Source organism: Pteronotus mesoamericanus, unplaced genomic scaffold (genome assembly GCF_021234165.1).
Source record: "Pteronotus mesoamericanus isolate MK-2021 breed Mesoamerican mustached bat unplaced genomic scaffold, CSHL_Meso_final contig_256, whole genome shotgun sequence".
In the NCBI taxonomy this organism is placed as follows: Eukaryota; Metazoa; Chordata; class Mammalia; order Chiroptera; family Mormoopidae; genus Pteronotus; species Pteronotus mesoamericanus.
Genome location: NW_026555108.1, coordinates 1,456,644 through 1,469,275, shown reverse-complemented (window position 1 = coordinate 1,469,275; position 12,632 = coordinate 1,456,644). Strand labels below are relative to the sequence as shown.

General features: G+C 44.4%; 1 protein-coding gene across 1 annotated transcript; it reads right to left on the bottom strand.

Moving 5' to 3' along the window:
* Positions 1-287: 287 nt before the first annotated feature.
* On the bottom strand, positions 288-4,744 carry LOC129071093 (G-protein coupled receptor 83-like). The gene is made up of 6 exons (XM_054574225.1): positions 4,644-4,744; positions 4,099-4,353; positions 3,440-3,947; positions 2,720-2,845; positions 1,433-1,566; positions 288-1,049 (listed from the first exon to the last, which is right to left on the bottom strand). The coding sequence occupies exons 1-6, from the start codon at positions 4,742-4,744 to the stop codon at positions 398-400; spliced, it is 1,776 nt and encodes a 591-aa protein (XP_054430200.1). The 3' UTR covers positions 288-397.
* Positions 4,745-12,632: the final 7,888 nt, after the last annotated feature.

Genomic DNA, 12,632 nt, shown 5'->3' with positions numbered 1-12,632 from the left:
GAGATAGTGCCTAAGATGTCAGAAGACAAGTGCCATGGCCAGGTGGGCACACAAAGAATGGAGATGGGAACACTCTCCAGAATCAGAGATGAAATTCAGGAGACCCTAAGTCAGAGTGTAACTTTCCTGTGAGTCATGTAAAAACATCTCTGATGAGCCTGGAGATCAAATATTTACTCACTGTTAGGAGAAGGAAGAGTTGGGAAGGAAACAGGAGAAAAGACAGAAGAAAATGAAACAGCAAGTGGGACACATGATTCCTCACATGGCCCCCATCCCTCAAGTTCCAACCCCTTCCTCCACTCCCCCTGCCATGAAAAATGAATGAAACTTAGTTATTTTGGTTCCACCCTATCTGAGTTTTTGAGGATGGATAATCTATCGCGGTCTGGGCAGCTTAAACTCTAGGCACTGGTGGGTAGAGAAAGGAGGTTTCCACCTCTGGGGATGGAGGGGGGCTGGGTAGCTCATCGAAATCTTTGAATCGTGGGAATTTGGGCACTCCAGGATTGGGATCCACCCAAGCAGGGCAGTGTGTGGGTGAGACAGATCTCAGTTGGCGGTGCTCCCCTCTTAGGCGGCTGATTCCATCCAGCAGCATCTTCTGGATTTCCATGATGACCTTCTGAACTTCAATATGGAAACTATCACTGAGCCAGCAATAGATGTAAGGATTGTAGCAGGAACTGCTAATTGCCAGCCAGTGGAGGAAGTAGTAGAGACCATTGTGGCTTGAAATGGATTCACTGGATAGCAGCACCAGGTAGAGGTTGAGGGGGAGCCAGCAGACAGTGTAGACAAGCACCACTATCATCAACATCTTCAGGCTTTGCTTTTTCTTCCCACGCTGGCAGATGTAGGTGTGGATGTTGATGTCATCAACAGCATTATGGATCCACAGCTTCTTGGCCACATGACCATAGACAACCATCAGCACCATCAATGGCAAAATGAAGAAGAGCAAAAAGGTGCTCAGGTCAAGGTATTTCCACGTGGATTTTGAAGTATATGAGAAACTGGGAAGGCAGACATTTTCTTCAGTTATGTTTCTGGATTATAAGACAGACAGAGAAAGAGAAACATTAATTTTTCTTTTCCCTATGCCCCACAGCCAGGTGTTATATGGCAGGCAGTAAATATGTCTCTTCCTTATTGCCTATTTGTGTCTGTGCTAGGACTGAAGGCTAGAGTTATAAAGCAGGGAGCTTTAAGTTTCACTGACCCCCCAAACAGAAAGTGATATACCTAACAACCTATTTCCATGAGAGTTCTTGGGTACTTTTAATAAATTCCAGTGAAGAGAAATTTATTTTTGTACCCATGTTTTGAAATGTGCCATTTCAGCCCCTATTCCATTTCCCCTTACTGCATGAAGATTCCAAGGTCACGGGTTGCTGGAATCCAGAAACTGGCAATCCTGTGTTCCTCTTACCCATTATCCACTTGGTAACGCTTTTGGTAAATGGCATGTGGCAAAGCAGCACAGGTGCTCACAATCCAGATGAGAATGATGCAAACATTGCCTTGCATTGGAGTAATTCGGGACTTCAGGGGATATAGCATCACCTGGATGAAAAGACCCCAGCCCAATTCAAAAATTTAAATTAGGATTACCTACTACTAATTCTTCAACTGACATTCTTTTGCAAAAGTGCAAAGACTTTGTAGATGGGTGAGTAATGTGGTTTGGGTACTAGTTCTGTTGACAAATTAGTGATATTTTGTTTTATGAAAGAGCAAAATTGGCCAGTGTAGAGAGAAACATTTCAATGGGAAGATAGGAATCCAAGTGGACTGATTTCAAAGTTTCTGTCTCCAAGTTGGGAGCTCAGTGGAGAAGAGGGATGGATGTCCACGTGTAACTTATGGTTTCTTTAATATATGCTGATAGGTGAGCACTCCATGTCCTTCCATCCTTGCTCCTACTTGGTTCCTTTTATGCCCCTTTCCCTTATTGCTCCATCCACTCCCATCTTGATCTCTCCATGGTCAACATTTCCTCCCTCCCTTCCTCTCCCTTCCCTGTCTTCCTCCATGCCCTCTCCCATCTTACTTCATCTCTTATCACCTAGGTTTCTCCATGGCCCCCTCCATCTGGTTCCAGCCACAACCCCTTCAATCTCCCTCTGTTCCTCCTACCTCACTTGTTCCCTTGCTCCCTCCCAACTGACTAATGATGTAGTCCCTCCCAGCTACTCACTCTGGCACCACCTCCTTCCTTTTAAGTCACTTCCATCCGTCCTCCCCAACTCCTTTTGCCTCAATCTTCAATTTATTCTTACTTCATTTGCTCAGCTCTCACTCACAGACTTCAAGCCCACCTCCCAGACTCAACCCACCACCAGCCCTGTAGCCACACCCTCCTCTGACTCATCTTTTCTCTGTTTCTTTTTTCTCTTGGCTGGTTCTGCAATGCAGCAAATAAAAAATGTTTTCCAAGGGAGAAGGACACTTTTTTATCATTTGCTTATTGCCGCATCTCTGTTTCCATAGCAACACATCAAAGATGATGGTATTTTTATTACATAAGATGTGATATGGTTAATATCTATAATTCACATTTTGCAATCCTCCTAAACTGGGCAAAATTATATTTACAAAGATTGTCTCAAGGAACTCAAAGAACATTTTGAATTATTTGTTTTGTTAGTTTCTTCCATCTATCTAGAAGGGAAACCTACCCTTTTATAAGACCTGAAGAGCCCTGGGAAACACATACCCGATGTCGATCCAGGGAAATAGCAGCCATGGTCAACACAGTTACATAGGCACAAGAGTACTGAGCAAAACGACTGAGGTGGCATGTCATCTTCCCAAACACCAAGGAATTACACAGATAACGCACCTGTGGGAGAAAAGACATGGTGAGGCACAAGAACTCAGCCCTGGGTACTTCTTTCTTGCAAGCTCAAAAATACAGATAGAGGATCTTCATTGCCTCTCCAAACTGCTGGCATTATTGTCTCAGGAAACAAATATTTTCACACTGCAGCCCTCATGACCTTTCCATTTTTTTGCCACAGGAACAGCCCAGATATAAGACGCAGATCCCAAATTACAAAAATTGTTAGCCACCTTCCATTCCAAGCACTGCATTTGAAAATATGGGGAAACTGAGACTAAGCGCTTGTGACAAAGCTCACCTGAAACAGGTTCTCCCCACCCCCGCTGCTTCCTGAGCCACCTAAGTCTCTCAGCGTCTGCCAAGCAGGGGATTAATTCAGCAACGCAATCACAATCGTGCCTGTAGCTCCCCCCGCCCAGTTCCAAACCCTTTACAACGTCTGTCAGCCATTCCTGTATCTACGCACTTTCCGAATCAACCGTACCCGCTCCAGCGCTCCTTCCCACCACGCAGCTCTCTGTGTTGCAAGTGCAAAGTTGTGTTTCTGCTCTCATGGCCTGAGCCCCGGGTTGTCCTCCTCAGCACCCAGCTTACCATGGTGAAGGGAGAGCTGAGAAAAGCCAGCATCATGTTGGTCACGGAGATGTTGACGACAAAGAGGCCGGTGGCAGTGTGCATCTTCTTGTACTTCATAATCACATGGTTTAAGACCCAATTGCCTAGTATGGCAGCAAATACCACTATGGTGTACCCTATTACTAGCCAGAACTGTACCGGCTCGTCCTGGGACACCCTCTCTGAAGCCATGGGACCTGACGTGTCAGCCAAGTTGCCCATGTTTGAGATATGGTCAGGTAGCTTATGGATCATGGAAAGCACGCTATCGCGGCCTGAGCTACCAACCGCGGCTGCGGCATTAGAAATAGCCTGCAGCACCTGGGAGGTGGTGGAGGTGATCAGATCATCAAACCCGCTGGGCACACTCAGAGCTTCAGGGGTCAGCTCGTCCCCATAGCTCATGGTGTTGGGGTTCGGGAAAGCCCCTTGGGGCGGTTCGGTGGTCGGGGCCTCCAGCTTGACGCCTGTGGAAATCCTCAAAATCCTTAAGCCACCGGATCAGGGAGAGTGGGGGAAGAGGAGGGGTAGGTCTCCACAGAGCGCTGGGCGAATGCTGCTCAGCGTCCTGCAGTTGTGGGTGGGGGTGGGTAGGAGAACAGCACGGAGGGGACAGGCAGGAAGGAAAGCAAACAGACAACCGCTGGACCCTCTCCGAGTGGGAAAGTGCGCAGAGCTGAGCTGAGATGGTCAGTCGAGCGCGGGACAGGCGAATGCGGCTGGCTCCAAACGTTCCGCAGCTTGGGGTGCGCAGACAGTACAGGTTCCGAATTCCGGACAGCGGCGCCCTGCGCCCCCCCCACCCCCCGCCCAGCACCGTTCTTCCTTCGCGCAGTTGAGGGTCGTTCCGACTAAATTTCTGTCTCTTTGAAGCAGTCGGTGAATCGGTCTGCCTAAAGCCAGCAGGCGCTGTGCTCTGAGCCAGTGAGGGCAGTGCCTTCTGCAACCGCCCTTTATAGAAAGTCTAGGGGCTCGTGAGGGAGCCAATGGAGAGCCGCGGCTGAACCCCCGCCCTGTCCATTCAGGCTGGGGAGCCAAAGGGGTTGCCAAAGTCTTCGCTGCCAGTCTCAGGCCCCCTCCTTTCGCTGCTCTTCCCTGGCTCCCCCTCCTCCCTCTCGCTTCTGCTGGAAACCCAGACTTAAGGGATCTTCTTTCAGCAACCCCCATGATGTGCCTTCCTCACCTCCCTTTTTCCCTATTCTGCTTTTTAAATTCTGCATCAGTGCCCAAAATACCAGTTAGGAGCTGTGGTACAGGGAACTGAGAGAGGGCTGTAGCGACCATAGTGGCGACTGGACACACAGCCTTATGCTATGACCTGACTGACAAGCTGGACGCCTCATTCAGTACCAGCGAGCTGAGTGCCTGTCAAAGGGTAGTGGTTGCCAGGAAGGGCCTGTACAAATTTGGGGGTTGCACAAGGACAATGAGGCAGGGGACAGTTGGAGAATCAAGAGGAGGCACTGCAGAGAATCTGAGAACCCAAGTGAGGTTGTCCGGATGGGGGTGAACCCAGCATGATGCTAATGCTCTGCTTTTTCCAACACCCGGCCATCAGCTTCAAAAACGCATGCAATGACCTCAGGATTCTGCATCCAGCCTCTTAGGGGGATACTGCACTTTTGTCTAACACCCACAGCGTACCAGTTTGGGAACTGGATGCGGCAGGTTAGTGGAGAGACTGGCCATGGTGCCCAAGAAGGGTTTAGGATGGGGAAACTTTTGCAAATTGATTAGTTGTCCCAGACTCTCCTGCTGCAGGAAGAAGAAGATGGAATTCAGTCTTTGGAGTTGCGGTGTAAAAGAGGCTGGGGGCTGTGGCTTTCCACAAGGCCTTTTATTTTGGGAGTTTAAGCTGCTTCTTTGAGAAGGTATCTGGAGACATCTGAATCACAACTAGAGCAACTGAACTGCATCTTTAGAGATGCTTGAAGGGACACAACAGTGCCCTGAGACTCTCACAGTTCAAGAATATTTTTTATCTTACCATCTCCCACCCTGCACCAACTAATTTACAGGTAGAAAAATGGAGGTTTGGGATGGAAAGAATATAAGGAAAGTCACAAAGATAATTATCTAAACCACCAGGACTAGAAACAAGAAGTGTGGAGCCTGGCACTCCAGTGCATTTTGCTCTGCAGTAAGCTATCACTGAGAAATCCTGGTTTTTGTTTTAACCACAGTCTCAAGAGTTCCTATCCACCTCTTTCCATTGTGAAGGGGTTGTGGAGAGAGCCAGGAGCTGTATTCTTTTTCTCCTAGAGGAGTCAGTAAGGGAACCACCCAATATCAACAACTATTTATTAAGGCATAAGCAGAAATTCATTGTTATTATCATCATCAACATCATCTAGACATCAAAGATTATCAATCAGCCACAAAGGAGCAAGCAGACTTCTACTATGTGTGTATATGTGTGCATGCATGTATGTCTGCCCTGGCCACATCTTCTTGTTTATGGTTTAAAGAACAGTCAAGGAAGGGATTGCCAGTTCTTGCAACCTTTCTGGGGTATCCTGACTTGTGGGGAGAGAGTGGCTGACAGGTTAACACAGACTAGCTAATCAGAAAATCTAACTAAAGGTAGGTTTTGTGAATGGGAGCTAAGCTTTGGAGAAATTTTATGGTTAACAATCAACAAGAAAGAAGAAAGAAGAAAGAAAGAAAGAAAGAAAGAAAGAAAGAAAGAAAGAAAGAAAGAAAAAAAAGAAAGAAAAGAAAGAAAAAGAAAAGAGAGAGAATGAGAAAGGAAGAAGAAAGAAAAAGATCAAAAAAATAGAAAATGAAAAAATATACTTTGTTTTATTTTGTGGCCCACAGAACAGAGACACACAAATAAACACATTGAAAGGAGTTTATAAATGTTGCTTCTACCACATAGATCCACCCCAGAATTGGGAATCATTGATTCCCTCTGTAGCACTTTCTAAAGGAAGATCACCAAGAGACATCAGCTGAGCATTCAGGAGGCATTTTCTCTATGCCTAGCCCTGCGCTGGCTTTGCAAGGGCCTCAAAAGTCTCCAGATTTGGTGAGGAATGAAGGGCATGTTGACAAGTAGTCAAATATAAGACTTTTCTAAAATCTAACTGGAGAAGCGCAGAGGCTCTGTGACAAGGGCCAGAGTGGGAGGATAAAATAGGCAGAGGCAGAACTCAACTGCTGAACATACTGAGACATGGTCTTGGCCTCCACCAGCCTCTTAACTGTGGCCCATACCACCTTTGGCCTCTCTGAGCCAGAGTCCCTACATCTCTCAAAAGGGGGTTACCTAACTTCCAGAAAGGAGAGAGTTCCATGCAATAACATTGCTAGATTGGATGCAACAAAGAGAAAAATGATGCAGATTATATACATCTTCAAACTTTTGATACCACTGCTGTCTTTCTTTCTGCAGCCCAAGCCTAACACACACGTGAACTTCTGGGCCCACAGGTTCTCAAAGCCTATGAGCTACCAGAAACCTTGCATGATATCTTTAGTTAGTTGGGGGACAGATGGACTGACTACTGGGGCTAGTGAGCCCATCCATGCACCCACTTCATCAGTGGGAGAGGGGGTTGCCTGGACATCTTTGGATGAGACACTGTGGGAAATTGGAAGAAGAGAACTCAACACTGTTTCTAGAGGAGCTTACAACTGCACTAAGGAAAATAATCCACACACCAGGGAAATAATTAATTTCAGGCAGGCACAAAATATGCAGACAGTAATGTTAGAGGATCAAACAGTGTAGGTGTGTGGGGGTTAAAGACGTTTTGCAGAAGAATTAGCATTTGAACTGGGGTTTAAACTATAGGATGGACAGAAATGATCAGGGAGGAGGGAGAGAGGGTGGTGATCCTTGAGCCCCAAAAAGCAGGAGCAAAGCCAGAAAGAGGGGAAATTGCTGCTGTCTCATTCCAGGGACAGAGAGAAAAGAGGTTTTGAATGGAGAGTTTACTAGCCACAGTTCCTGTGCATTTCTCTAGTGTTACAGGCTTTTCTAGGTATTTTCCATGAAGATAGAGTGCCTAAGGTTTGAGGAAACTAGTTTTACTGTGACCAATGTGAAAAGGCAGGCTCCTTGGCATAGTAAGAGCCAGAATATGCATATTAGTTTATGTGATCTTTTCATGTTATCTGTCCATGTAGCTTCTGACTTTGCTCAGGCAAAACAACTTCAGTTCTTACAACTATGCCACTCTGGAGATGCTTTGTCTTAGCCACTACAGACTATTCATTTTCGGTAAGTTATATCTCACATCAAGTTTCCTCTTTTCTCTAAAATCACCAGTATTTTCCTCCTCTAACTTCTAAGCTATAAAAATATGATAATGTGAATTTAACCACACAAAAGCCAAACACACATAAAGCATAAAGGACCCATGTCTTCACCAGACCCCCACAGACAGCTCCAACCTTGCTTTCCTGGATTTCAGTTGTCAGTTCTCCCCAGTGAATCCCTGAATATCTAGTTCCTGTTCAAATTCTGACAAAGATACGAAAATGGCACAGCTGCTTCAGTCAGCCTCAACATTCAGTGGAGAGTGAATAAAGTTTTCCTTCCAGATCTAGTATGCAGGGAGCCAGGAAGAACTGCAGTGGTCCTCCTTAGTCCCAACATCCGCTTAACCATACTCATGAAAGAAATCCTGTGACATTAGGACAAGCCCTGTTTCAAATGTAATCTCTAATATTCACCTTGCCCCTTACCACGTTTTTGGTGTCTTAGTCTAACCGTGATTTCAACTCCACATCTCCTATTGGCTACCCTATTATCGTTTCAATCCCCATTCAGGATTGGTGCCTGCTTGGAGCCCTTACTTAATGTCTAAGTTCTTGCTGCCTGGCAATAAGGGTTACTTCTTATGGTCAGCTCCTTCTTACTTTCACTAAAAACTCTGAACACTGGATTGCTCACCAGATTGGCTCCTAAGGTGCTGGCAGATTGTGATGGACTCATAACAAAAATCATCTATGTCCTTTGGGTATTTAGCCAGGCTCACTGGGCTGTGCTACCATAGCTAACAACTTCTACTGGGGATAGTACTCTCAGAGGCTTGATCCACCCCCAGGCAGGAATCCGAAGCCAAATACTAATTTCATGCCAATATCCCATCCTCTCTGTTGTAGCCACAAGCAATCCATGATGCTTCACATCCAATTTCACACATTTCAAAATACAAAGGCTATCTTTGCAACACAATTACCCAACTGAAAAAAATAACCAAATGATTTCCTGTCCAGGAGGTCAGCAATGACTATGCCATGTTGTAGTCAAGGTTGTTATGGTTATAAGCAGCTCTCGAAGGTTATCCCTGCTGGAGTCCATGAACTAATGTACAAGGACCAGCTGGAAAAATCTCTCTAGATAGCAGCTTCCAGTTCTGGGGAAGGAACAGAAGCTTCACCACTAGGAAAAGGCAAACAGTACATGGAAAAGTCTATGGTGACATCATTTTAAATGGAGACAGAGATTACTCTGTTACTGCCAACTGCTGAGGGCTGCAGGTAGCAGGACTCAATGGGAAAATCAAAGGAGAATTCCTGAATTTAGGAGTTCCTTGACTTTCAATTATGCCATCTCCTGACCCAATGAAGGTGTTCCATTTCCAAGAGGTTTCTCAGCCTCAGCTAGCAGCTCTCCAGGGAGAGGAGTTGGCATACCAAAGCTGCCTGCTCTACTGCATATTTGAGATGGTTCAGCTCTGCACTGAGCCAAAACTTGCTTTCCAGTGACTTCATGCCTGTGGCCTTACTTCACCTCTCAAGGACCACACACAATTTGTGTAATCACTCTTCCTTATGCCAACTTTTCAGATACTTGAAGACAATGTTCATGTTTCCCCAGAGTCTCTTTTTGTTGTGGTTATGAGGTAGATGGAGCCTTGTAATTTAAAGAAAAGAAATAAAAACACTTCCTGAGAACTAAGCGAGGAAAGAGTAAAGTAGGAAGAAAGCAAGGTAAGCAATACCACAGTGCCTGTTTGGAAAAGAAATGTCTCTTGGAAGCCTCCTAGATGGCCTTTTCCTAATGGCACATTGCACTAAAATGAAGGCAGTAAGAAAGGCTGAAAGGAGAAAAAGAAAATAGTCCTCATTTCTTTTCTTTTTCTTTTAAAATTACAGTTGACATGCAATGTTATATTAGTTTCAGCAGTACAACTCAGTGACTAGACATTTATGTAACTTACAAAGTGATCACTTTAATAAATCCAGTACCCATCTGACACAATACATAGTTATTACAAATATTATTGACTATATTCCCTATGGTGAACTTTACATTCCCATAACATTCTGTAACTACCAGTTTGTACTTCTGAATCCCTTCACCTTTTCACCCATCTCTGAATATGTATTTACTTTGGTCAGAGAACTGAGGCTCTGAAGCTGTGTTTTCTTTCTAAAAGTATATTTTATTGATTATGCTATCACAGCTGTCCCATTTTTTTCTCTCCTTTATTCCCCTCAAACTTGCAAACCCCTCCCACCAGCATTCCCCCGCCTTAGTTCATGTCCACAGGTTGTACATATAAGTTCCTTGGCTTCTCCATTTCCTATACTGTTCTTAACCTTCCCCTGCTTATTTTGTACCTACCACTTATGCTTCTTATTCCCTGTACCTTTGCCCCCATTCTCCACCTACCCCTTCCCTGCTGATAATCCTCTATGTGATCTCCATTTCTGTGATTCTGTTCCTGTTCCAGTTGTTTGCTTAGTTTGTTTTGTTTTTTCTTAGGTTCAGTTGTTGATAGTTGTGAGTTTGTTGCCATTTTACTGTTCATAGTTTTTGATCTTCTTCTTTTTCTTAGATAAGTCCCTTTAACATTTCATATAATAAGGGCTTGGGGATGATGAACTTCTTTAACTTGACCTTATCTGGGAAGCACTTTATCTGCCCTTCCATTCTAAATGATAGCTTTGCTGGATAGAGTCATCTTGGGTGGAGGTCCTTGCCTTTCATGACTTTGAGTGGTTCTTGCCAGCTCCTTCTTGTCTGCAAGGTTTCTTTTGAGAAATCACCTGATAGTCTTATGGGAACTCCTTTGCAGGTAACTGTCTCCTTTTCTCTTGCTGCTTTTAAGATTCTCTCCTTATTTTTAGTCCTGGGTAATGTAATTATGATGTGGCTTGGTGTGTGCTTCCTTGGGTCCAAATTCTTTGGGACTCTCTGACCTTCCTGGACTTCCTGGAAGTCTATCTCCTTGGACAGATTGGGCAAGTTCTCCTTCATTATTTGTTCAAATAAGTTTTCAATTTCTTGCTCTTCCTCTTCTCCTTCTGGCACCCCTGATTCAGATGTTGGAACATTTAAAGTTTTCCCAGAGGTTCCTAAGCCTCTCCTCATTTTTTTGAATTCTTGTTTCTTACATTCCGTTCCAGCCGAATGTTTATTTCTTCCTTCTGTTCCAAATAGCTGATTTGAGTCCCTGTTTCCTTCGCTTTACTATTGGTTCCCTGTGTATTTTTCTTTATTTTACTTTGCAAAGCCTTCACCTTTTCCCTCCATTTTATGACCATACTCAACTGTTTCTGTGAGCATCCTGATTACCAGTGTTTTGAACTGTGTATCTAATAAGTCGGCTATCTCTTTATTACTTAGTTGTATTTTTTTTTCTGCAGTTTTGATCTGTTCTCTCATTTGGGCCATATTTCTTTGTCTCTGCATTTCTGTTTTGTTGTAAGGGGAGGAGCCTTAGGTATTCGCCAAGGTGGGGCAACTTGCGTCATTGCGTTGTGGCACCATGTGTGGGGCAGGGGTCAGAGAGGGAACTATGATGCTTGCTCAGTTCTCACTCTGCTTTCAGTCACTTCCTCTGCTACTCACAAGCAAATTGGGCCCTCCTGGTGCTAATTCCCAGGTGGATGGGTTTGTGTACATTCAGGACCCTGTGGGTCTCCAACAAACTCTCCTATGAGGCTGGGAGTTTCTCCTACTGCCACAACCCCCACAGATTTTTACAGCCAGAGGTTTTGAGGCTTTCTTTTCCTGATCTGGAACCTTGGGCTGCAGGTCTGTCTCGTTCCCCAGTTTTTTCTCCCAGTTTATCCACATGCAAAGGTGGGACCACCCAGTCCACCAGCCACCATGTTGCTGCACATCCTCTCTATCCCAGCTGCCCGTCTCCACCCCTCCTACCAGCCTGGATGAATGTCTCTTCTTTAATTCCTTGGTTGTCAGACTTCCATACAGTTCAATTTTCTGGAAGTTCTGGATTTTTTTTGTTTGTTTTAAAATTTGTTCTTGTCCTTCTTTTGGTTGTGCAAGGAGGCGAAATGTATCAACCTACACCTACGTCTTGGCCAAAAGTCTCCCAAACTGTGTCTTTTTATAGCTGTGATTTGGAGCAGTAATTTCTGAATCTTGTTACACCTGTAATTTGCCAGTTAAACTTGGGTAAGCATTTTGCCTTTTGGGGCCTCAGTTTCACTATATGTAGAATAAGGGGCCAGGCTCAATATTCTAAAGGTCGTTCTAGATAAAACTGATCTTGTGATATTTATAACTATCATTATATAGAACAACGATGCTATTTTTGACTTTTATATTTCAAACTACAGACAGGATTTAGAAATGATAATTTCAAGGTGCAGAAGATCATCTCTACCCTTAATAAGAACGGCAAGAAGAAACAAGAATGAAAAAAATCAAAAATAGTGTAAGGAGCCTCTGAGACCATCTCAGACACACCAACACTCACATCATAGGGGCACCAGAAGGAGGCAAGAAAGGGGAAGAACTTGAAGCTTATTTGAAAAAATTATGAAAGAAAACTTCCCAAATTTGGGGAAGGAAATATACATACAAGTCCAGGAAGCACAGAGTCTCAAACAAGATGGACACAAAGAGGACCATACCAAGACACATCATAATTAAAATGCTAGTTAAAGATGAACAGAATCTTAAAAGCAGCAAGAAAAAAGCAGATAGTTACCTACAAAGGAGTTCCCATAAGACTATCAGTTGATTTGTCAAAAGAAACTTTGCAGGCAAGAAGGGACTGGCAAGAAGTATTGAAAATGATGGTATGCAAGCACCTACAACCTAGATTACTCCATCCAGCAAAGCTATCATTTAGAATGGAAGGGCAGATAAAGTGCTTCCCAGACAAGGTAAAGCTAAAGGAGTGCATCATCACCAAGCCATTATTATATGAAATGTTAAAGGGACTTATTTAAGAAAAAG

Excerpts from the sequence above, each read along its gene's own strand:
- LOC129071093 (XM_054574225.1), bottom strand. The coding sequence starts at position 4,744 with ATGGTCGCTACAGCCCTCTCTCAGTTCCCTGTACCACAGCTCCTAACT. Across the intron at positions 2,846-3,439 it reads TCAGCTCTCCCTTCACCATG|GTGCGTTATCTGTGTAATTC; the intron begins GTAAGCTGGGTG and ends TTTCTCCCACAG. Across the intron at positions 1,050-1,432 it reads CGTTACCAAGTGGATAATGG|AAACATAACTGAAGAAAATG; the intron begins GTAAGAGGAACA and ends CTTATAATCCAG.